We start from the raw sequence: 12,981 nt of genomic DNA, 5'->3' as shown, positions 1-12,981 counted from the left end.
ACCGGGAATAATCTTTACCATTAACATAATGCAGTCGTACTTCCGGCTTTGGTGACTTTTGCCAGCGCTCGTGGAAAGTGTCGTTGTACTGTGGAGTATTGCCGGCGGAAACGTCCCACTCTCGAATGTTGGCATCCTGTAGTTCGGTACAGACAGCAGTATCAACAGAAGCAAGAACCGCAGCGTCATTATTGTTGCATAATTTATGCTACTGGCAGTGCTATCTGCATAGCAGGCAGGTAGCTGACTCCACGATCTGGCCTATACTGACTGGTCTTGATAGTAATAATGCGGAGTAATGTTCTTGCACAAGATACGTTTGATGCCTGAAGTTAAATAATTTTGAAAGTTACTTACGTAAAAAAACCAAACGATCGAAGGATGAAACAAAACGAAAGAAACATTTTCAAATGTGAATGAAATATTTCACAAACATTTTGAGAACAGTTTCAAAAGTCGGACGAGTTGCATTTCATACCCTACCCTCCAGGGAAGTAGCATTCGTGCTGAAATACGTGTGACAATCGTTTTACGTATGAGAATCTTCATACCCACAAAAGGGAGTTTCCATTAGAAGGAACACACTGACTATGAGGAAGGATCGACATTTTTCATTCTTAGCAAACTATTTCCGTTTTTCTACTTTAAATTCCCATCCGTGTAGCGAGGGGCAAGACATTCACTGGATGCTTTCTGTTGTACCGCGGCTGCAATAAAGTTAAGACACGAACGCAAGCGTTGGAATGCTCATTTTCTAAAGCAAAAACCAAAGCGTAAGAGTAGTGCGGGCATGTCTACGTGAAGCTCTGCGTGCTTGAGTAGGTGTATGTGTGGTGGGCGGTGGGAAAAGTTATCGGCAAAAAGTGGGACACCAAATTCGGTACGTGATTATTTGCATTCTACTCACAGCAGAGGCAGCTTGGTTGAAGATTTTCCCGGTGTGTTTTTTGTTGTCGCTGTTGCTTGTTCGTTCTTTTCCTTTCCTGTATGTGTGTAGTTTTGCCTGACGCCTGCGGGTGAAAATGGGAAAAAGTAAGATTTAATAAGTAAAAACCCTCGCGCGCACGTCGTGACGCATCGCCGGAACCTCCCGCAAAGGGCCGCAATAAATGTGCGCTTAAGTTTTGCGAGGAGGAAAAGCAGCCTCGTACGACAGTTTAACGGGATTGCTGCAGAACATAACACACAAGGAAAAGGAAACTTTTTAATATCTGCAAGCTAAAGAGCAGTGCAGTCTTCGTAGTAGTAGAAAGTGGTCGGGCGGTACTCTTCGTTCTCCCTAAAAGTTCTAACGATTTCCGGACTATTAAAAGTCACCAGCAATGTAAGCGGATTCGAGGAACGCATCAGTGTTGGGAGCAGGAATTGAAGGGCAGCACTGGAAGGCGAATGAAAAAGAGCGCAGGGAAATGGTGTGAGAGATTTATTTTGGGCTGACATTAGAAACTTTAAACATTTACATCAATCTCGTTCGATTTTTATAAGCATTTCCGGTCAATAAAACGGGAGGGTAGCTTTCGCGCGAGAAGTCGAAGTGAGTAACATAGCACACAGTGAACAAAATTAATCTTCCTGGTTTCTGTATGCAGATGAAGGTGGAACCTTTTGAAGAAATGGACGTTAACATGATTGTCAATGTAAATGATTTTTTTTAAATTTAAGCATAAGTTAAAACTGAAGTTAAAGTTGGTGTGAATATAATTCCTTCTTTTTCTTGTTTTATATAAGAACAGTGCATTTTGTTTCTTTTATTATGCATACCTCACCATCTTGTGATGAGTCTTCATTTTAGAAACCCAAATTCGAAAACCTTTTTGGTCATATGTAAAACTATCTTCTCGCTCATGTTTAAATAAGACGATAAGGATGATAATTAGGAATCGTCCGATAGCGACCATAACGAATTAAATTAATTTAACATGAGGGTCAGCTAGAATTAATTAATGAAGTTGCACTGGCTACGAATTTAATAAGTAAGATAAATTATGACTGCCACTGGCTGAGTTAAAGTAGCGTATAATATTGTCGTTACTTGGCTAGAATGTTGAACTAAAATCGCACGCTTGAGTAACATTTACGTTAAATTAGACTCATAAGAAGCTTCCGACCGTATGATGAAAAGGCCAAACAGCCAAAATAAAATGTGAACACCCGTTCAACATTTCAGTATTGAAGCGTACGATAGTTTTAGATATAAGTATTTCAACTTGAATGAAAAATGAATTTTCCATTCCTGAGATCAGAACAAGCACGGATTTTATCGCTCTTGAAACACGGCTAAGCGACAGACAGCTGCTCAGCTGTTGTCTATGCAAATTGTTTACATATTAGTTCTTCGAAGCGTTGTGCTGTTGGGGAACGTTTCGTCAGAACACACTGTTGTCTTTAGCACCCGTGGCTGCCTCCCAATGTCCTATTGCATTGTAATCGCTCGTCTGATATTTTACTAACGGTGCTGCACCTGGCCTACGAAACCAAACTCACCTCTGTGACCTACTCGGCTTGGGTTTTTTTTATCAAGAAACGAATTTTCGTCGCCTTCGGTTTTGTTTTTTGCTTGCTTGTTTGCTAGCTTAACAAACATTTTCAAAACTAACTACCTGCAGGAAACAACGAGACGAAAAAACGGCGGACAGGCTATAGCAAATCTGCTCTATCTGCGACATGTTGCGAGCACGAAATTGTGCGCTGAAACAATAAGCTTACAGCGGATTTGGATTTTTCTCGGGTTTGGTCTCCCGCGCGCGCACACACGCTTCCCCCCAGGCAGCCGGGGTTGACCCAATGCCATCGCCAGCTTGATACGTGGGTGGGAGTATGGCTGGCAGCTAGCACCACACACGGGTGACATGATAGTATAAAAATGTTAGCGTAAAGTCGTTTCCGTTGTGTCATGCATCCTGTTCATCTCGCTGCCGGGTTGCGGTGTCGCGGTTGTGGCATTTCTTGCTGCAAAAAACAAAGAGCACAAGGAATGCAAAACTACCTGATGTGGAAAGTTGAATACTTCTACTGCAAAAGAGACGCAAGAAAGGAGAGCACACAAAACGAACCTAACGGCTACATGGGGTGTTTTGGTGTTTTGTTGCTCTTGAGCGTGTGCCTTTTGCATTATCAGGTTTGTTACACTCGGACCCACCGGTGCGATCGTATTGCAGCAAAGCGAGGACAACTTTTGGTAAACGGAATAGCGGGAATGTTGAAAATGAAAATACTTGGCTGTAAATAGAGAGCTGGTTTGGGTTGTTGCTATTTTTTTCCAACTAGTTAGCGAGAAGCGCGGGAGCTTTTTTACGCTTGAAAAGGAGTCGGAGTGACAATATTTTATTCGAAATAGAATGAAACACAAGTATTAAAAAAGTGCGATCGTCCGTTTTTTGCCCTATTTCTTTGCTTAAAATTCAGTCGCACGGAAGCACGGGCGAAATGTTGGACACGAGATGTAGTCGCTGCTCCATATCAGCAGAATCGTATCGACGTGTGACCGGTTTCCCAGTTGGCATGCCTGTGTATTCGCCCACCATCATGCCGTTACGGTCCCGGGCGTATGGGCCATGCACTTTATCAAACCGCCAGTTTGATACGTTGACAGATGACAGTTGACGGTCGAGCCTGGGTGTGCGAAGATATGACGGAAACTGTCAAAGAAATAGACTAATGGATCCAATGAATTCTGCGCTGCTGGACCGCCAACGTTGGGGATAGTTTTTTTGTGTTTTGGCACCGGCACACAAAACCGGAATCCAAGCAAAAAGGCTTCAAAGGCAAATTTGAAGCTCGGAAGTGCAAACCTATTGATTGATTACTTTTCAAACGCGTCGACAAACTTGCAAACGCACACCCGCATCATCAATAAAACGCTTGCCGTTTGTCCTGTCCGACCGGTTTGGACACTTACTGCAGCTGGGTTGAAAAAAAAGAGAGATACAGCACAGTGTCATGAAAACGAAAAAGGTATCCGAATTTGCAAATGAATCCGTACACAACGCGCTGACTTCCAAACGCGAAGGGATAAAATGCCACAAACAGTTCGTTAGCTGTGGTCGAAATTTGATTAATCAGCGCATCGGTGGCAGTATTTCCACGTTGCGCACTTCCCGGCTGACGGTTCCAACAAATTGAAACCGAACCTTGGCTAGGAGAGAATTAAAAATAACACTTGAAAAAAAAAAAAACAAAAGCACATCCCAATTGACAGTGCGTCACGTGGGAATGTAATTACGAGTTGCGAATTTGTATGCATAAATTGGCGCTACCCTTGTAATGGTTTTCCTATGAATGTGAATGATGTATGTGTTATTGGCCTGAAATTACCCGGTTATCGAGTGAGGTCATTCTCGGGCGGGGCTAAATTAAAATGCACACACGCATGCTGCGTGTGGAATGCTTCATCAGCATTCGGCGCTTCGGATGAGGACGTGTGCAAATGTACCGAGAAATGCAATAATCGAGTTAACTGCCTGCACTTACACTGCGTATGCTGCGCCCGGGAAATGTTTTCCACGGGTAGATCGAACTTCGCAACTCGTAACGAGATGAACAATCGCATGTTCGACAAAAACGGGTTAAGCTAGTAGAAAAGTTGTCTAAAACCGAACCTGTGATCCCAGCGTGCACATGCTTCTCGTTTTGCAAACGAGCACACAGTTTGCAGCCATGGGGAAGTGATAAGAAGTTGAAATGCTTGTGAACGATAGCTGGGATGTTTTTTTTTCTTCTGTTCCGGTCCAGGCCTCAGCGTAGATCCTTTCGCATCGTTACCTTCACGCTCTGTGGCGTTTGACGGTGAAAAGGGTTTTTGCGCGGTGTGGGTTTCATGTGTGTGTGTATGTGTGGGTGGGATGTCGTAGTCAACTCGACTATCTTACAAATTGACGGGTCGCCGATAGGAAGAGCACGATGAGCACTGTGGGAAGGAAGTGAGCAAGGATGAATTTGAAATTCAGATTTTTTAAAACTTCTTCACTGACAGTGCCCCACCTTCCAGTGTGGAAATAAAGCGGGTTCAAGTAGTGGGAAGCAGAAAATGCTGAAACGCGATAGAACAAGGCAAACAAATACCGTTCTCGTGTAGCATGCTCGTCGGGTAAAAGTTTTCCGGTTCCGGAATTTGTAAACAAATGTTACTACGGGCAAAAGTGCAAATCGGTCGAACGACATGGAAATTGGAACGGTGCTCCCTGCCCGATTGTTGTTCGGGGGGATTCGGGGGGATTGTCGGCAGAAGTGTTTCTTCGTTATTTTATTTCTGCATACAAAATCAAACGAGCATTGCTGTAGGTCACGAGGATAAAGCAGAGGTCATGGGGATGTCGATACAAAGCCAAAAAAGTGTGCTTCACGCATGCATAGAATATATCGATCGTATGTTCGTGAGCGTTCTATTCGAACAAGGTCGTCACATTATAGCCTATATTTAATGCATATCAAATCAAGCAACATATGTGGGGAGCTCCACATACCGCAGGTGTTAATTGTGGAATGCTTTAAAGTTTCTCCACATTGCGCATAAATAATCCAAGCGAACTCGTATAAATCTCGCACCGTAATTGTCTTCATTCCGTGCGGGATGTGCTTCAATGGGAAAGGAGTTGAACTGGTTCAAGTTTTGCCACGAACTCTCTGTAACGATATGGAAAAGGTGTATCTTAATTCGAATCAGCAAAAACTTTCACCTGTCTGTTGCTTGAAGTAGGTGTTTCTTGGATCCTTTCTGGAATTATCAAGGAGTGTATGTGTGTGTGCTTATGTGTATGCTCGAAGCCAATTCATGTACGAAAACTATTTCCGGACTATGGTGTTTTAGGTGGTTTGTACGGAATCAGGCTGTTGCTGGATGGAGAAGGAAAGTATGCGGCACAATTGAAGCAATTTATCTGCTCTGAAACATTTCGTGCATTTGGGCGATAATGTTCATGTAACGTTTGATAGGTGTGTGCGTTAGGACGATTGAAGAATAGTTCGCGCGTGAGACAGCTCAGAATTGGTTTTGATTTTGGAATATACTATCCTTTTACATGCAACATGTTATGTGAAGAAAGATAGATATTTTGAAAAGATATGTACGACAAGCTGTTCTAACAACACATAATTTACAACAAAAAATCGCACCCTCGATGACGCAGTAGTCCTTGTTTATCATCTCAAAAGTCAATCATGAAAATAGCACACACAAAAAAAGAATGTTCCATTAATCTTCCTTCGCTTGCCAGCAAAAAGGGAAGCATTTTTCATTCCTTTCATTATAGCAATCAATTATTTCTTTTCCCAACAAAAATCGTATGAACAACTTTTTTTAGTCCCGCCACCTTTACACACCCATCTGTTAACACCTTCGACAGGCGAACAGGCGTGATTGTGTTGAGCACTTTTTTGCTTCCTTACTTTGTGTATATCCCTTGTCTTTTATATTTCATTTAAAATCCAATACTGCTCGCTGCTAATGAGAATTGAAACAAGCACGACCCCACACCAAATTGACCCTAATGCAGGGGACGCTCGAGCGGCGCAAGAAACCCGGACGAACGTACGCAAGCAAGCATGCAATGCCACGAACCGTACGCAAACGAGCGAGAAAATCAAATTAAAATCTGAAAGCTTTTTTTCCTCCCCTTCTGGCCAGATTCTCCTATCCTTCATTCGGGGGCGTTGATGCTGGGCGGGTGTGACTGGAGAAGGTGTCAGTTTTATTTTGTTTTTCCCGAACCTTTTGGCCCGCATTTGCAGGTCACTTTGGGAGGTTTTTTTTCTGTCCCTGTATGTGCTGTTGCTATTTCAATGGTCAACTGCTAGGACAACGGAAAAAAAACAAAAAATCTGTCGGTAAACATACAATCCCGGATAGGCAAAACCACGATGCCGGAACGAGTGTCCGGTTTTTCCGGACGCAGGAGGCTGGAGAACCGGGCTGAAAGAATTGGATGGCAAAATTATGACCTTATCTTTCGCGTGTACGCACCCGCCTGTAACCAACCGCCGTGCAATGATGTGGGCTTTTGGGTGGTACCGTTCCGTCCCTTTTTGTTACGCTTCGTTTCCAGCCGGCTGCAATTCGAACAACCCCGGGGCTACAAAATCAATACCGCTTGCCGAAGCAAAGACCAACCTTCAAAGACAATGTGGAGCAGCAAAAACCGGCAAAATGAACAGTGAAGAATGCGTGGACGAGTCTGAAACAAAATTACTCAATTAATTACTTTTGCTTTTAAAATTCCATATTTTTCTTTTAGCAAGTTTGTTCGCAAATTATACCCATTCTGCTTTGCACAACTGAACGATCGATCGATCGATTGGATGTGAACGTGTTTTGGCGAAGACTATTTACAAGAGAAATGGTTTTCTAACACAAATGCGTACTGCCTGGTTTCTTTATGCTTGCCTCGTATGTGGAAAGGAAATTACTTAATCCACCCCTTAATCCCTACCAGCACCAGCATTGCGAACAATCTGCTTAACGATTGTAATAACAATTATTTCTCACTCGGCAGCCTCGTACGTCTTGTGCACGTAGCACAGTGCAGAAGAAGGAACGCTCTCGAGCGAAGGGTTTTTCGAAGGCGACTCGTTAACAATCGTTGCCCCGTTGCCGACCCTGGTACACCCTCGACTGGCCAGAAACGGTTGGTTTGGGTTGGTAATATTATCACCCAGCAGCGGAACTGTGGGTGTCACCCGGCAAACCCATTGCAAAAAGGGCAACCTACCAGCATCCGAACGGCGTGCCCTCCGGGCCGGTATGGAAGTAGGAAAGGTCTGCCGCAGACACAGAAGCGTATCTTCGGCGATGGTGAAATTACAGAACGAATAGTGCTTCGTTGTCTGCCTGGTTCAAGTGTGCTGGCTGGGTGGCAGAAAGCATAATTTGATGTTTTCGTTTTTGGGTTTTTGTTTTTGGTTCAATCGCTGCTTTTGAAGCAATCTCTGAAGGCGTTAAATTATGTACGGAGCGGAGTCAGAGTTGGCGTTTTAATTAATTGCGCCAATGGCACTGCGGAGAGTGTGACGGGTTATGGTGTGTGCTGTGAAATGTCACGTATTTCAAGCGTGGTGCAAAAGGGCAACGAATCTAATGCAGCAATGTTCAGACCGGTGTTACAAATTGGTGCAAGTGAAATGAGATCGTTTAAATGTAACCTTTACAAATAAATTTTATGAATTACGATATGGTATGGAATAACCTCATTTAAAGCTTTTAGCACTAAGTGCATTATCCCTTAGCAGAGCAGCGATGTAATAGCTCCATCAAGTGGATGCAACGAGGTTTTTTAAATAGATTCTAAATTCGCTTTGCTGGTATGCATCTTTAAATTGAATGGATATTCCCCTCCAACCCTATCTCAATCGGTCCGTTTGACCGCTTACGATACTTTAATTTGAACGATCGACCTTTCCCTCGCATCCGATGGTGCTTTTCGTCCTTTTTTTTTCTTCGACACGCTCATTTTCCCATTCGATCCAGGGTACATTTTCTCACTCCGCTCGCACATACACGATCGCCCGCTCCGTGCTTCGTTTCGTATCGTACGAAAGAATTTACTCACTTCCACTAGAAGGGAGAGGAATCTGATTACATCATCAGTTTTCTGCCACCGTTCCATCCGTCGCTGGGCAAACGGTTACGGTCACCCGTACTTCCACTGGTCCTTCTAGTCTCCCCCTCATCACTCCTGATTGTAGCCACCCGGTGCGATTTGTTTGTGTAGTAACCATAAAATGTTGTGTTTGCGATTACCAGCCACCGAGTAAGGCAACACCACCATGGCCACAAAATATCGTCAAAAGTTCTTGCCGGCAATATCTTGTTCCCCAAACCCCGGACCCTAGAATATCATTCCCGAGGAAGCCCGTGAATGCTTGAGATTGAAAAATTTCGCCAATTTGTATCATCATTTCGTTTTGGGGCTGCTACTGCTGCTGATGCTGCCTGTGCGGTGCTTAAACACGTATCCACGGGGGAACTGGAGGGTGTTTCTATCTGTGTATCGCTGTTTGTTGACGGTTGTGTTTGGTGCAGCGGAGCTGAGGTTTTATGCATGCCAAGGTTTATGTAAGGGGAGCTAGCATCCAAACTCCTCCCGGTCACTCGTTTTCCTCCTATATTTATATCTCGCCCTTTAGCCATCTTCGCTCTGCCGGATGTCTTTTATCGATTTTGGGAAGCTTCACACACACACACACATACATACTAGTTAGAGCAGCAGAAAGATAGTGAAATAAGAAGGAAAGAAAGGCAAAGAAAGTTTCGTCCCTACAGCACACGGGAATGCATCCCTGCTTGCATTGCTAATGTTGTACCGTTCCTGTGCACACACCGTCTTGTGTCATTTATGGTGCAGCGGGCGCAGTGCCGCTGTAGTGGTACTAGTGTGGCGGAAAATGTACTGGACATAAGCAAAATCAAGGACTTTTGGCTAGTGCCCAACATTGACGAACAACGGCGTTGTGCTCTATTTCCAGAACCGTTCGCGCATCCGCTCTCTCGTCGGTCGTCGGGAGTGATGGAATATAAAGTAGGGTTTTGCGGGTTTTTTCTTCCTTTTTCCATCGTTGCTTAAGGGCAAGGCTGGTTCTGCACTCGAGTAGTTTGGTTTTCGAGTGGCGGTGGCATAGTGAAAGGAGGGTAAGAGGACGGGATAGCAAAAATAGGACAGCAGACATGCACTCGTTAAATATTTAGCCACTGCTTCTGGGGAATTAAATTTGCTTGCCTAGGCTTAACGTCGGCAAGCACAGGCACCAGGCCCCGATTGACGATTCCAGGAAGGGCGTGTGTGTGTTGAAAAATCAATAGCAAAAGACCGAGCAGAATGCTAATAAGTAAGGCCAACAAACAGAGATGGTTGAGTCTTTTATGACACTAGTAGATTGCATTCATTATTATAAGAGCTTTCGGGGGATTCGGGAATGTTGCTCCAAGAATGAATGTTAGTGGGCCTGTGTCATGAAAATGGAAAATGATATTTCATATTTATCAGAGGACTGGAACTCAAGTGCTCTGCTTGTTTGGTACTTGTACGGTCATAAGTTTTGATCGTTACAGCTCTAGCTAGGACTTGTATTTTCAGGATGATTGATAATTTAGAGCGAAACTTTCATTCTATCACGAAGAACGCTTTTAATAACACTTCTATCATTTGCTTGTTATGCAGTTATTTAAACATGCTCTTCTCAGAAAACTGTCAGTACTTGAAACTGAGTTCAACTTTGGTTGTTAAAAACTAACTCCTTACATAAATAAAAGCTTGTTCTTGAATCGTGGAACAATTTTAAAACAATTCACATTACATCATTATATTCCTAACTATGCACTACCCAATGTTCCGCTTTTCTTTTACCTGCAAGAACATTCCTTCCACCTGTCAAAACATTCTTCCCGCTCTTTGCAAGCTATTGCTTGACAACGCAAAAGTTGTATTAAAAAATGGCAGCAAACTATTCAAACTAACTTCAACCGTACTTTTTCTTCTTTCTGGTAAATTTCTTTACAGATTACCCGCATTCGGATTGGTGAAAAGGCGCGCTCGTCAGTGTGAAAAACTTCAACGTTTTGTTAAAAGAAAAACGACAACATTAAGCAGCAGAAAATCAACGAAACATCATAAATAGCACCACCGATCAGGCTGCGGTCCGATTGTTTACAGTTTTGAACAAGCTGCAAAAAAATATTCGAACAATTTTTTTCATATTTGTGTGCGAACTGCTTGTGGTGGAACGGTGGTGCGGACGACGGAAAACTTTGCGCCTGCCAAAACAGCACACAAACCAGACTTCAGACTCGATTTCAGCATTGGTGGGCTGTGCTGCGAAACGAAGAATTGAGTAAAATCACATAGACTCAAATTCTTGCTGCTTCGTGTGCCTTCATCGACATCTAAACGTGAAACAGTTGGTTAAATTCTACGGCTTTGTTTTGGAATCCATCTTTTGAACGCGTGAATGGGTTTTGTTTTTTGAAATCGTTCATACCTTCGCAAACGGTGGACTACTAAAACAAAGTGTGTGGAATGTGGCTGGAAGTGTGATTCTACAAGCGACAGAACCGATCAGCAAAGAAAATCCCGCAACACAGCATCACAGCGGCTTTAGTATCCTCTTGTTGTCGTTTTGTAAGGATTTGTTTAAGGATGTTTTGCCGCTGTGCTTCCGTGGTTACGTTATTTTTCTTGAAAACTGGTGTTTATTTCCTTCTACTGCTCGTATTGGTCAAACTCGCATGCTTTCTGCTGGCGGACGGTATAGGTTGTAAACTGTTTTCCGCACTGAAAACCTCGAAGCAAGAACAAAGCTCTGTAAAAAACACGGTCAAAATGAAGTGAAAACTTTTTTCTTCCGTTTTGTAGTATATATTTTCTAGTGATTGTTATTTTACCATTATTCTTCGATGGCTCTTTTTGTTCGCAGTTCAAACAATCTCGTCGTTAACTAAGCAGTAAACTAACCCACACGAGAGTGAGTGATATTGATCGTTGTTACGTGTACCACAGCTTAGCGTTTCGGGAGTGAAAAAAGCGTAGTGTTCAAACAAATTTAACCCGTTGTAAAAGGAAGCACCCGAGCAAAATGGCTGCATTCGTCGCAAAGCAAATGGTCGGCAATAAGCTGAACGCAGTTAAAGGTAAGTTTTGAAAGCGTTCACACACCAATCACCGTTAATGTGGCACATTTTATGAAATGGTTCGAGCGCATGTGTGTGCACCACCTTGCACCTCGAACGATTGTTGATAAACACCTTAATGGAGGACAGGCGCAGGCGATTGGTTTGGGAGCGGGAGCTTTTCGTATGGAAGAAAATTCAACCACATATACACATACACACACACAGGAATGGTTGAGCAGCACGCTCACGTGACACCCGTCATTAGAATCTCATTTTTCTCCCTCATTGAAAGCAATATGTGCAGCATAAATCATCGTAAATAATGGTCTCATAAATTATTCATAATTCGGCGGATCCGAGCTGGTGGATCTTCCCGGCTTTCCTTTCCCAGGGACGCACTGGCAGTCGCAGCACTGTTTGTGGAAGTGTTTTCTATGCATTTGGTTTAAAGGAGAAACAAAACAAAAAAAGAAGCATGTTCCTGCGCGGATTGTCGTTTCATTATGGTGTGTTTCGTTTGCTTGTTTTTTTTTTGTTGGCTGCTGCTGCATCGCATTGTTTCGCTCCATTTGGCAGCACCGAGCAGTTAAACCACAACCGGCTCAGCCGGAAAAATGGTTACCATGGAAGGAGGAGGAAGCGCCACGGCAAAAATGGAAGCGTACACATTGCTCTTTAATTAAAAATGCGCCACTTTCTTTCGCTATCGGCCGGCCGTAGCATTCCGGCAAACCGGAAGCAGCATTCCGGCAGCACCGGCGTGAAAGGTGATGAAGTGTGGTGTTATATATATTTGGGTGTGTATGTGTGTCTGTGTAATGGTGCCAGGAATGTTCGTTCGATCTCGGTTCCGGTAATTACGCGAAGGAATGTGTGGTTGGAATGCTGCTAGCCATCGTTTACGTTCGTAGCATAAGTGTTTCGTTCTCATTGTTCTGAGACATACGTTTGATCCCTGGTAATGAGTTTGGCGAACTATTCACGAAAAGGGTAGAATAATAATTTTTTTTCCGATTATTTGAAATCATAATGAAACTCTACAATACAATAGAAAATATTAAACATTGACACTAAGTACAAGTACACTTAGAGAACATGTGGTTCGGAAATAGGTTCGAAGTTTCCTTCAGTCGCCTATTCCTAGAAAATAACAGCTACAAGGACTGGAAAAGCAATATACTTTCAGTGCCCTGCTCAATCAGCGACAGTCAAACAGTTTGGTACACTAGGCTGGTTTTATGTTAGCAGAATGCACAATATCCTGCTGATCAAACGCAATGTAATTCAATATTTACCGGAAAATCAAGCCACTCGACGTGCATTGGATTTTGCATGTCGCTAAGGGCAAACTTCCATCACTGCGAAATGTAACAAAATTAAGCGAC

At 43.3% G+C, this 12,981-nt stretch overlaps 1 protein-coding gene across 14 annotated transcripts in view; it reads left to right on the top strand.

Moving 5' to 3' along the window:
• LOC121590998 (complexin) overlaps positions 1–12,981 on the top strand; it is a 166,213-nt gene that overhangs the window by 46,539 nt on the left and 106,693 nt on the right. For 12 of the 14 annotated variants that reach the window (XM_041911259.1, XM_041911264.1, XM_041911263.1 and 9 more), the window contains exon 2: positions 11,401–11,614. In XM_041911259.1, coding sequence (XP_041767193.1) covers positions 11,560–11,614 — 55 coding nt within the window. In that variant the 5' untranslated portion in view covers positions 11,401–11,559. Of the gene's footprint in view, positions 1–10,498; positions 10,523–10,600; positions 10,625–11,400; positions 11,615–12,981 lie in introns of those variants that run through there. The other 2 variants (XM_041911260.1, XM_041911262.1) reach the window with 2 other exon arrangements.

This window comes from Anopheles merus, chromosome 2R (genome assembly GCF_017562075.2).
Source record: "Anopheles merus strain MAF chromosome 2R, AmerM5.1, whole genome shotgun sequence".
Lineage (NCBI taxonomy): Eukaryota > Metazoa > Arthropoda > Insecta > Diptera > Culicidae > Anopheles > Anopheles merus.
The sequence above is the reverse complement of the archived record's forward strand: the minus strand, read 5'-3'. Positions and strand labels throughout refer to the sequence as shown.